Source organism: Hemitrygon akajei, chromosome 10 (assembly GCF_048418815.1).
Source record: "Hemitrygon akajei chromosome 10, sHemAka1.3, whole genome shotgun sequence".
Taxonomy (NCBI): domain Eukaryota; kingdom Metazoa; phylum Chordata; class Chondrichthyes; order Myliobatiformes; family Dasyatidae; genus Hemitrygon; species Hemitrygon akajei.
The window spans coordinates 176,118,440-176,130,757 of record NC_133133.1 but is presented as its reverse complement, the minus strand read 5'-3'; the positions used below and the strand labels follow the sequence as shown (position 1 = coordinate 176,130,757).

At 42.7% G+C, this 12,318-nt stretch overlaps 1 protein-coding gene across 7 annotated transcripts in view; it reads right to left on the bottom strand.

Annotated features, from left to right (window-relative positions):
* ppfibp1b (PPFIA binding protein 1b) overlaps positions 1 to 12,318 on the bottom strand; it is a 246,275-nt gene that overhangs the window by 118,281 nt on the left and 115,676 nt on the right. For all 7 annotated transcript variants that reach the window (XM_073059796.1, XM_073059800.1, XM_073059797.1 and 4 more), the window contains exons 5-6: positions 11,172 to 11,285; positions 2,932 to 3,063 (exon numbers count right to left, since the gene is read on the bottom strand). In XM_073059796.1, coding sequence (XP_072915897.1) covers positions 2,932 to 3,063; positions 11,172 to 11,285 — 246 coding nt within the window. The remainder of the gene's footprint in view (positions 1 to 2,931; positions 3,064 to 11,171; positions 11,286 to 12,318) is intronic.

The following is a 12,318-nucleotide window of genomic DNA, read 5'->3' as shown; positions in this document are numbered from 1 at the left end:
TCCCTGATGAGGACTGGTTCATGGACCTCTGGTATCCTCCTCCTGAAGTCAATAACCAGCTCCTTGGTGATGCTGACATTGAGTAAGAGGAGTTGTTATGGCACCACGAAGGCAGATTTTCAATCTCCATCCTATATACTGATTCACACTATATTTGATCTGGCCAACAACAATGGAGTCAACCTGTTGTGCCACTAAAAAAATTTGAGAAGATTCAAGTAACTTCTCAGGCAGGAACTGATACGTTTCATCACCAACCTCAAAGCACTTCACAATGAATGCAATAGTCATTGAGGCAGGTTCCACATTCTTCTTAGGCACTGGTACAATTGAAGTCTGCTTGAAGCAGGTGGGTACTTCAGACTGTTGAAGCAAGAGGTTAAAGATCTCAGTGATAACTCCAACCAGTTGATCAGCTGATCAGCACATGTTTTAAGAACTCGGCCAGGTACCCCATCTGGGTCAGATGCCTTCCATGGATAGGAAATTTTAAAAAAAACTATTTTGAACTTTAAGTTAAGCAGAAAGCCCAGGTTTACTACCAGCTTTAGAACCTTAGAAATAAATCCTGTTTGAATAACTTGATGATCACATTCACTTTAATTCTAGAATTTCTACAAAAGCAGAGAGCGTCATGATAAAGAAGCTACACATCTAAATCTGTAGGTAACTGTTTAAAGGTACTCACCTGCCGAGCAACTCCTTCCCTTTCTCCTGTAGTTCATTCTCCTCTATATTCCTCCTTCCTCAGCACTTTACCTCTTCCACCCATCACCTCCCAGCAGCTCACTTCACCCCCTGCCTTCCTCTTCACCTGGTTTCATCCGTTACATGCCAGTTTGTCCTCCTTCCCCTCCTCCCACCACCTTATTTTGGCTTCCACCCCTCCTTTCTTTCCAGTCCTGATGAAGGGCCTCAGCCTGAAGCATCGATGATTTATTCTCTTCCCTGGAGGCTGCCTGACCTGCTGAGTTCCTACAACATTTTTTTCCCCCCGTGTTGCTCTGGATTTTCAGCCTCTGCACGATCTCATGTGTTTACATTTAAGAGTACTTAACATTTGCTGTGATAATAAGGCTAATTCTCCCAATTCAAAAATGCCATTTGTACTCTTAGTGAATCACAAAATATTTATTACAATACACACCACATCTAACCTGGTTTAATAATCACCCTTCCAACACAACATGTGTACCTCTAGAGACCATGGCTCCAATTACAAATTAACTATGATGACGGTTTCCAACATCATTTGGTGTACTTAAGGGAAGATTGATAGGTTCTTGATTGGACACAGCATCACAGGTTACGGGGCGAAGGCTGGGGAATGCAGTTGAGGAGGTTGAAAAGCATCAACCATGATGGAATGGTAGGACAGACTTGATGGGCCAAATGACCTAATTCTGTTCCTACGTCAGACCATAAGACATAGGAGTAGAATTAGGCCATTCAGCCCACCAACTCTGCTCTGCCATTCCATCATGGCTGATTCTGGATCCCACTCAACCCCATATACCTGCCTTTTTGTCTTACACTCTTTGATGCCCTGACTGATCAGGAAATGATCAACTTCCAACTGAAATATCTGCACACACTTGGCTTCCACTGTGGCAGAGCATTCCACAGATTTACAACTCTCTGGCTAAAAAAAATTCTTCCTTACCTCTGCTCTAAAGGGTTGCCCATCAATTTTGAGGCTGTGCCCTCTAGTTTGGGATTCCACCATTATCGGAAACATCTTCTTCACATCTACTTTATCTAGTCCTTCAACATTTGGTAAGTTTCAATGAGACCAACCCCCCCCCCCCCCCTCACCTGCATTCTTCTAAATTCCAGTGAATACAGGCCCAAAGCTGCCAAATGCTCCTCATATGTTAACCTCTTCATTCCCACCAATCATCATTGTGAATCTCTCTCTAGACTTTCTCCAATGACAACACATCCTTTCTGAGATATGGGGCCCAAAACAGTTAACAATATTCCAAGTGCAGTCTGACTAGTGTCTTGTAAAGGCTAAGCATTATCTCCTTGCTTTTATATTCAATTTCCCTTGGAATAAATGCCAACATTGCATTTGCCTTCTTTACCACAGATTCAACCTTTAAATTAGCCTTCTAGAAGACTTGCATGAGGACACCCAAGTCCCTCTGCATCTCAGATGTTTGAACCTTCTCCCCATTTAGATGATAGTCTGCACTATTGCTCCATTTACCAAATGAATTTTTTTATATATACACTTCCCAACACTATTCCATTTGCCACTTTTTTTTGCCCTTTCTTCCAATTTGTCCAAGTCCTGCTGCAGACACATTATGTCCTCAGCACTACCTACCCTCCACCCATCTTCACATCATCTGCAAACTTTTGTCACAAAGCATCAATTCACTGACAATGTGAAAAGCAGCTGTCCCAAAACTGACCCCGAGGAAAATCCACTAGTCAAGTGTGAAAGAACATTGTGTCAAGATGTCCCATACTTGGTGGAAATAGAGAACGCTGAATGGATTTTAAAGCAGTTAATAAAAGAACTGAAAAATAAGAGGGGGAATGTTCATGCCCAGAGAAGGTTACCAGAGACCAACACCACCAGGTTCACGAACAGTTATTACCTCTCAGCCATCAAGTTCTTGAAACCAGAGGGATAACTTCACACAACATCACTGAAGTGTTCCAAAAACCTATGGGCTCACTTTCAAGGACTTTGTATCCCATGTTCTCAATATTTACTGCTTATTTATTCATTATTATTTTATTTCTTTGTATTTACTGTGAATACCTGCAAGAACACAAACCTCAGCTTGTATATGGTGACATACAGTATGTAATTTGTAAATAAATTTACTTTGAACTTGCATTTATTCAGTAAAATAGTTGGTCTTTAAGTAGAAATATATTCCAAAGCAGAGCAGTGTGTTAAATAGATTGTCGCACCTCAGTATCTTTATATCTTTCCTCATATTCCAACCGGTCCTTTTCCATTGCATTCAACTTTATTTTCAGGTTTGACACCTCAGCCAGAAGATCCAGTTTCTGAGTTTCCAATGATGTTCTGCTTAGGAGTTCCTGCAACAAAGCATACCTTTGAACACCTTTCGAAAAGAAAATGTACGAAGAATTTAATTACAAATTATAATGAAATCTTATGATAGGGGAAAGTGGAGACAACATCTGAAATCATATTTTCTCAACAACAGAAATTTGTCCAGGTATTTCCTGTCCATAAAACCCAAGACAAATGAAATTTGGTCTTAATGCAAGTTGCTGCGAACAATTCTGTATATCAATAAAATGCTCAAAGATGCTCAGCTTGACTTCCACTAGGCTACTGCAGAGTGTGTCCAAACTCAGGACCAGGGACATCATAGGAAGCATGTTGAAGCACTGGAGAGGGTGCAAAAGACGACTAGACAATAGGCAATAGGTGCAGGAGTAGGCCATTTGGCCCTTCTAGCCAGCGCCGCCATTCATGGCTGATCATACACAATCAGCACCCCGTTCCTGCCCTCTCCCCATATCCCTTGACCCCGCTATCTATAAGAGCTCTATCTAACTCTCTCTTGAATGCATCCAGAGACTTGGCCTCCACTGCCTTCTGGGGCACAACATTCCACATATCCACCACTTTCTGGGTGAAAAAGTTTTTCCGCATCTCTGTTCTAAATGGCCTACCCCTTATTCTTAAACTGTGGCCTCTAGTTCTGGACTCACCCATCAGCGGGAACATGCTTCCTGCCTCCAGCGTGTCCAATCCCTTAATAATCTTATATGTTTCAATCAGATCCTCTCTCATCCTTCTAAATTCCAGTGTATACAAGCCCAGTCGCTCCAATCTTTCAACATTATGACTGTCCCGCCATTCCGGAAATTAACCTTGTGAACCTACGCTGCACTCCCTCAATAGCAAGAATGTCCTTCCTCAAATTTGGAGACCAAAACTGCACACAATACTCCAGGTAGGGTCTCACCAGGGCCCTGTACAGCTGCAGAAGGACCTCTTTACTCCTATACTCAATTCCTCTTGTTATAAAGGCCAGCATGCCATTAGCTTTCTTCACTGCCTGCTGTACCTGCATGCTTGTTTTCATTGACTGATGTACAAGAACACCTAGATCTCATTGTACTTCCCCTTTTCCTAACTTGACTCCATTTAGATAGTAATCTGCCTTCCTGTTCTTGCCACCGAAGTGAATAACCTCACATTTATCCACATTAAACTGCATCTGCCATACATTTGCCCACTCACCCAACCTGTCCAAGTCACCCTGCATTCTCATAACATCCTCCTGACATTTCACACTGTCACCCAGCTTTGTGTCATTAGCAAATTTGCTAATGTTACTTTTAATCCCTTCATCTAAATCATTAATGTATATTGTAAACAGCTGCGGTCCCAGCACCGAACCTTGTGGTACCCCACTGGTCACAGCCTGTCATTCTGAAAGGGACCCGTTAATCGCTACTCTTTGAGTTTCCTGTCAGCCAGCCAATTTTCAATCCATGTCAGTACTCGGCCCCCAATACCATGTGCCCTAATTTTGCCCACTAATCTCCTATGTGGGACTTTATCAAAGGCTTTCTGGAAGTCCAGGTACACTACATCCACTGGCTCTCCCTTGTCCATTTTCATAGTTACATCCTCAAAAAACTCCAGAAGATTAGTCAAGCATGATTTTCCCTTCATAAATCCATGCTGACTCGGACTGATCCTTCTACTGCTATCCAAATGTGTCGTAATTTCTTCTTTTATAATTGACTCCAGCATCTTTCCCACCACTGACGTCAGGCTAACCGGTCTATAATTCTCTGTTTTCTCTCTCCCTCCTTTCTTGAAAAGTGGGACAACATTAGCCACCCTCCAGTCAGCAGGAACAGTTCCTGAATCGATAGAACATTGGAAAATGATTACCAATGCATCCACGATTTCTAGAGCCTCCTCTTTAAATACCCTGGGATGCAGACCATCAGGTCCCGGGGATTTATCAGCCTTCAGACTCAACAGTCTATCCAACACCGTTTCTTGCCTAATATAAATTTCCTTCAGTTCATCCTTTACCCTAGTTCCTTTGACCACTATTACATCTGGGAGATTGTTTGTGTCTTCCCTAGTGAAGACAAATCCAAAGTACTTGTTCAACTCATCTGCCATTTCCTTATTCCCATAATAAATTCACCCGTTTCTGTCTTCAATGGTCCAGTTTTGGTCTTAACTATTTTTTTTTGCTATTCACATACCAAAAGAAGCTTTTATTATCCTCCTTTATATTCTTGGCTAGTTTACCTTCGTACTTCATTTTTTCTTGGCGTATTGCCTTTTTTGTTATCTTCTTGTTGCTCTTTAAAAGCTTCCCAGTCCTCTGGTTTCCCGCTCATCTTTGCTATGTTATACTTCTTCTCTTTTATTTTTATACTGCCCTTTACTTCCCGCGTCAGCCACGGCCGCCCCTTACTCCCCTTAGGATCTATCTTCCTCTTTGGAATGAACCGATCCTGCACCTTCTGCATTATTCCCAGAAATACCTGCCATTGTTGTTCCACTGTCTTCCCTGCTAGGGTATTGTTCCATTGAACTTTGGCCAGCTCCTCCCTCATAGCTCCACAGTTCCCTTTGTTCAACTGTAATACTGACACATCCGATTTTCCCTTCTCCTTCTCACATTGTAGGTTAAAACATATCATATTATGGTCACTACCTCCTAATGGTTCCTTTACCGCAAGATCTCTGATCAAATCCGGTTCATTGCACAACACTAAATCTAGAATTGCCTTCTCCCTGGTAGGCTCCAGTACAAGCTGTTCTAAGAATCCATCTCAGAGGCACTCCACAAACTCCCTTTCTCGGGGTTCTGTACCATTCTGATTCTCCCAGTCTACCTGCATGTTGATATCCCCTATTGACAACTGTATCATTACCTTTGTGACATGCCAATTTTAACTCTTCATTCAACTTACACCCTACATCCAGACTGCTGTTTGGGGGCCTGTAGATAACTCCCATTAGGGTGTTTCTACCCTTAGCATTTCTCAGTTCTATCCATACTGACTCTACATCCCCTGATTCTATGTCCCCCTCGCAAGGGACTGAATATCATTCCTCACCAACAGAGCCACCCCACCCCCTCTGCCAGTCAGTCTGTCCTTTCGATAAGATGTATATCCTTGAATATTCATTTCCCAGGCCCCGTCCACTTGAAGCCATGTCTCTGTTATTCCCACAACATCGTACTTGCCAATTTCCAACTGAGCCTCAAGCTCATCTACTTTATTCCTTATACTTCGTGCATTCATATATAATACTTTTAATTCGTTACTCCCCTCTCCTTTCATATCAATTCCTATTTCACTTGGCCATACTACATGATATCTTCTTGAGCTTTCTACTCCATTGATTCTGTTGTCCTTTTTAACTTTTCTTATTTTCACTTTCCCTTTAACTCCATCCTTATATTTCCAGTTCATCCCCTCCCCCCCCCACTACATCCGTGTTGCAGTGGCAAACCTGTCTGCCAGAATGCTGATCCCCCGCCTATTAAGGTGCAACCCGTCCCTTTTGTACAATTCATCCCTACCCCAAAACAGATCCCAGTGGTCCAAGCATGTAAATCCTTGGACTAGCAGGATGCTGCCTGGATTGGATGGCATGTGCTTTAACGAGAAGTTGGACAAACTTAAGCTATCTTCACTGGAGGGGTGGAGGCTGAGGAGAGATGATAGAGGTTTATAAGATTATGAGAGACATAGATAGGGTAGACAGACAGCATCCTTTTCCAGGGTTGAAATGTCCAATGCCAGGGGGCATGCATTTAAGGTGAGAAGGTTATTTCAAAAGAGATGCAAGGGGCAAGTCTTTTTTTATACAAGTAGAATATAGTGGGTGCCTGGAATGTATTGCGTGGGGTGGTGGTACAGGCAGAAGTATTTGAGACTTAAAGAGACATTTAGATAGGTACATGGATGTGAGGAAAATGGAAAGATAGGGACATGGTGTAGGCAGAAGTGATTAGTTAGTTAGCGATTTGATTACTAATTGGTTTGGAACGACATGGGCCAAAAGGGCCTGTTCCAGTGCTGTACTGTTCTATGCTCCATAATCTGCTCTGTTAGTGAGCCACTGCAGCTACTCTGGAGTGTGGCACCAAGGATCTCATTAAAACTGAAATTAATGGGAATGGGGAACTTGCTCAATTGGCTCCCATACCTTATAACCATATAACAATTACATCAAGGAAACAGGCCATCTCGGCCCTTCTAGTCCGTGCTGAACACTTACTCTCACCAAGTCCCACCTACGTGCACTCAACCCATAACCCTCCATTCCTTTCCAGTCCATATACCTATCCAATTTTGCTTTAAATGACAATACCGAACCTGCCTCTACCACTTCTACTGGAAGCTCGTTCCACACAGCTACCACTCTCTGAGTAAAGAAGTTCCCCTAAACTTTTGCCCCCTCTCATGTCCTCGTTTGAATCTCCCCTACTCTCAATGGAAAAAGCCTATCCCCGTCAACTCTATCTATCCCCATAATTTTAAATACCTCTATCAAGTCCCCCCTCAACCTTCTACGCTTCAAAGAATAAAGACCTAACTTGTTCAACCTGGCTCTGTAACTTGCGCTGAAACCCAGTTAACATTCTAGTAAATCTCTGTACTCTCTCTATTTTGTTGACATCTTTCCTATAAATTCGGTGACCAGAACTGTACACAATACAGGTAGTCCCCGAGTTACGAACGTCCGACTTACAGACAACTCGTACTTACAAACCAAGGAGAATGCCATCCGCCATTTTAAGTCGGATCGCGACGCCATCCGCCATCTTAAGTCATTGCCATTGACACTGTTGAGTGTTTAACTTTGTATTTGGCTTAAATTTTCCTTAATAAGATTCACCCTGACCCCGCCCCCATCACCCCCACCCCCCGTTCCGGTCGGCTGGTGGCACAGTGAGATCAGCGAGTTCGATCCAGTGACAGACCGCTTCCGTGCTGGGTTGATGTTGAGCTCGCAACTCGACCTCGTAAAAAAAAACACTGCCACTTCCAGTTTAAATACCCACACGGAATATTGTGGAGGATCAAATACCCAAACCCAGCACAGCCCCCACTTGTCCCAATTAGCCTGTCTCAGTGTGGTGGTTCTTAGGGCCCGCCGCCTGCAGTGTTTCTGTTCCACTGATGGGAAGCAATCGCGATTGGAAATAAAGTGGAAATAATAAAAGCGTTTGGAAAGAGATGAAAAAGATGGAAAAGTGTTAGGCTACAGTCAGTCAACGATTGGAACAATTTTAAAGGATAACGGATAAAGTGAGAATAATGGAGCATGTGAAACGCCCTGCCCCGATGAAATCTACAATTATTACTAAGCAATGCAGCGGTTTAATTATTGAAATACATATGTTTCTTAAGTGTTTTATATGCATAGAAAGATAAAATATATACTATATACTAAGATAAACGTTTGACAAACTGAAGCTAAATAATACTGGATGTACTTGTTCCGACTTACGTACAAATCCGACTTAAAGATGGACTCAGGAACAGAACTCGTACGTAACCCGGGGACTGCCTGTACTCCAAATTTGGCCTCACCAATGCCTTGTACAATTTTAACATTACATCCCAACTCCTATGCTCAATGCTCTGATTTATAAAGGCCAGCATTCCAAAAGCTTTCTTCACCACTCTATCCACATAAGATTCCATCTTCGGGGAACTATGCACCATTATTCCTAGATCACTCTGTTCTACTGCATTCCTCAATGTCCTACCATTTACCATGTATGTCCTATTTTGATTAGACCTACCAAAACGTAGCACCTCACACTTATCAGCATTAAACTCCATCTGCCATCTTTCAGCCCACTCTTCTAACTGGCCTAAATCTCTCCGCAAGCTTTGAAAACCTACTTCATTATCCACAACGCCAACTATCTTAGTATCATCTGCATACTTACTAATTCAATTTACCACCCCATCATCCAAATCATTAATGTATATGACAAACAACATTGGACCCAGTACAGATCCCTGAGGTACACCACTAGTCACTGGCCTCCAACCTGACAAACAGTTATCTATCACTACTCTCTGGCATCTCCCATCCAGCCACTCTTGAATCCATTTTACTACTTCAATATTAATACCTAACGATTGAACCTTCCTAACTAACCTTCAGTGTTGTACCTTGTCAAAGGCCTTACTGAAGTCCATATAGACCAGATCCACTGCTTTACCCTTGTCAACTTTCCTAGTAACCTCTTCAAAAAATTCAATAAGATTTGTTAAACATGACCTTCCACACATGACTGTTCCTAATCAGACCCTGTCTATCCAGATAATTATATATACCACCTCTAAAAATACTTTCCATTAATTTACCCACCACTGATGTCCAACTTACAGGCTGATAATTGCTAGGTTTACTCTTAGAACCCTTTTTAAACAATAGAACCACATGAGCAATATGCCAATCCTCCAGCACCATCCCCATCTCTAATGACATTTGAAATATTTCTGTCAGAGCCTCTGTCATTTCTACACTAACTTCCCTCGAGGTCCTAGGGAATATCCTGTCAGGACCCGGAGACTTTTATATTCTTTAAAAGCGCCAGTATTTCCTCTTCTTTAATCATAGTTTCCATAACTACCCTACTTGTTTCCCTTACCTTACACAATTCAATATCCTTCTCCTTAGTGAATACCTTGCACAAGTGAAGTTGGTGAAAATCACTGTAGGCTAATCTCAGTTCACAGATATTACTGGAGTTCCTCTGGGCAATGCCCTTCGGCCCAAAACATCTTCAGTTTCAGCTACTTCATCTGTCCTTCCTTCAATACATCCAAAGGACAGAAGGAGGGATGCTCTAATGCTAGTGTTTCATTTCACTCATGGGTTCCCCATTATAGTATTTTTTCTATGCAGGAGGAGCTGGACAAGAGTCAGCTTTGGGCTCAAGTGGCAAGGAGTACTTGCACCACAGTACAATCAGATGAGTAGAGTATGCTGTTTTCCTAAGGGGTTGTAAATCGATGGGGCCTCAGGAGGCTGTATGGTCTGAAATGGGATTGGCATATTCTGATGCAGAGTGGGCAAGAATAAGTGATAGCTGAGGCTTGAGGTGCGGTCTTTTAGTTGTTTAGTCTCTCCTTTCACAGATGCCGCTTGTTCTCTGTGGCACAGCAGAGGCCATTCCCATGTATTGCAGCTCCCTTTTTGAACAGATTTCCTCCAGGTGCATCTCTTTAGTGCACCTTTTATGTGCCCAACAAAGAACATCACTAATAATATAAAAAGAACATATCCACCATATAGGGTTGGAGAAACCAATGAGCAGATCAGAGGTTGGATATCCTGCAGCTGGAAACCTCTCCTTCACTGGCTTAAACACAGTCAAAAATCAACCAAATATATCAAAGTATGTATATGTCCCCATATACTACCTTGAGATTCAACCAGATTTTCAATCGCTCTCCAATATGCTGAGTTGTCACCAATTTTGATTCGGCCAAAAACATCGGTGTTGTCAGCAAACTTGGATATGGTGATGGAGCTGTACCTAGCCACAGCCACAGCCACAGATACAACATGAATAGAGCAGGAAGCCAAGCAGGCAGCCTTGTGGTGCATCTGTGCTGATGGCGGTTATGGAAGAGGTGTTGTTGCCACTCCATACTGACTGGGGTCTGCAAGTAAGGAACAGAGGATCCAGCTGCACAAGGAGGTATTGAGGCCAGGAGTGTGGTGGAATTGCCTACCTGGATGAGTGCAGCTCTTAATACCATTCAAGCAGTTGAACACTGCCCAAGACAAAACACACCACTTTACAGCCCCCACAATGAACATTTAGTTATTTAGTTCTCCCATCACCCGCAGCTTTAGCCTGTATCATCTATTCACTGCATTGCAGCAACTCACCTTGGTTTCATAGACTGTGTTTTTCAAACCTACAACCTCACCTGCCTGGAAGGACAAGATTAAAAATCTCCTTCAGAGACGCAAGTCATTAGGGGCCACGAATTACTAGGATTCTAACAGAGGCACAATAATTCCAATGGCTCTGACAACTCAGTAACTTGCAATCCCCCCACGTGAATACCTGATAAAGTGCTGCGGCTAAACTGAAGTCGCTTCAAACATCAATTGTTCATTTTCCTCTCCCGACTACTTCACATACCTGTTGCAACATCTCCTCTGTGGCATTCAACTTCTCCCGGTGTTCATCCAGACAACACTCGAGGTCTCGAATCTTCTCTCCCTGAGCCTCCACCTGGTCTGTTAGAACACTCACCTATGAGACAGAAAACAGGACTTCCAGTAGAGTCACAAAGATCACCACCTCCACAGAGCTTTGGTGCTATAGTCATGACTGTTCACAACTGCAGCTATAAACTCAAAACATACTTCAAATACCAAACCTCAGCTGCTCGCTGATTAAACAAATTGATGTTCATGCTGGCATGTTCAATCGTGCCCATGTCCCTGAGTTATGGAAACTAATTTTCAGATTAGGTTCCATAAGGAAAGTCTTTTATTACAGAGTTAATTGCAGGATTCACAGAATATGACGCAATTTGCATAGTGTTGGACTACACTAACACTTAGTTGTCAGGTCCACAGAGAATCACTATCCGTCAAATACAAGTAGCGTGCTCTGTACTTTCCTGCTTGTGTATTGTTATGGAAAAGCCCACTCCAAGAGCAGCTTATATGCTGCTGAGACATGTTTTGTAGCCAAGCTTTCACTGTTATGTTGGCCACAGCTAACACAATTTACATGATCCCAAAAAGTGAACACCTTTTGAGAGCAGAGTATGAGCATTGTGGGCTTGCTATGTTGGCGCTGGAATGTGTGTTGTCACTTGCAGACTGTCCCCAGTGTATCCTTCGGTGTGTTGGTTGTTTATGCAAACAATGGATCTCATAAGACATAGGAGCTAAATTAAGCCACTCGGTCCATCAAATCTGCTCCACCAATCTAGCACGGCTGATTTATTCTCCCTCTCAACCCAGTCTCCTGCCTTCTCCCCATAACCTTTGACACTGTGACTAATCAAGAACATATCAACCTCCGTTTTAAATATACCCAATGACTTGCCTCTACATGTGATAAATAAATCTGAATCTGGGCAAGTTTATTTATTTTTATTTCACCGATTATTTAACAGTGGAAACCAGTGAACTAAACTTACAGCTGTCAGAAAGCCACCCACGAATGACCAGGATGTATTCACAGCACCTTGCTGAACATTACTGCTATCTGATGAGAACCACGTAGTCACAGAAACCTAGTATTGGCTGGGGGCCTGTGATCAAGGATAGAA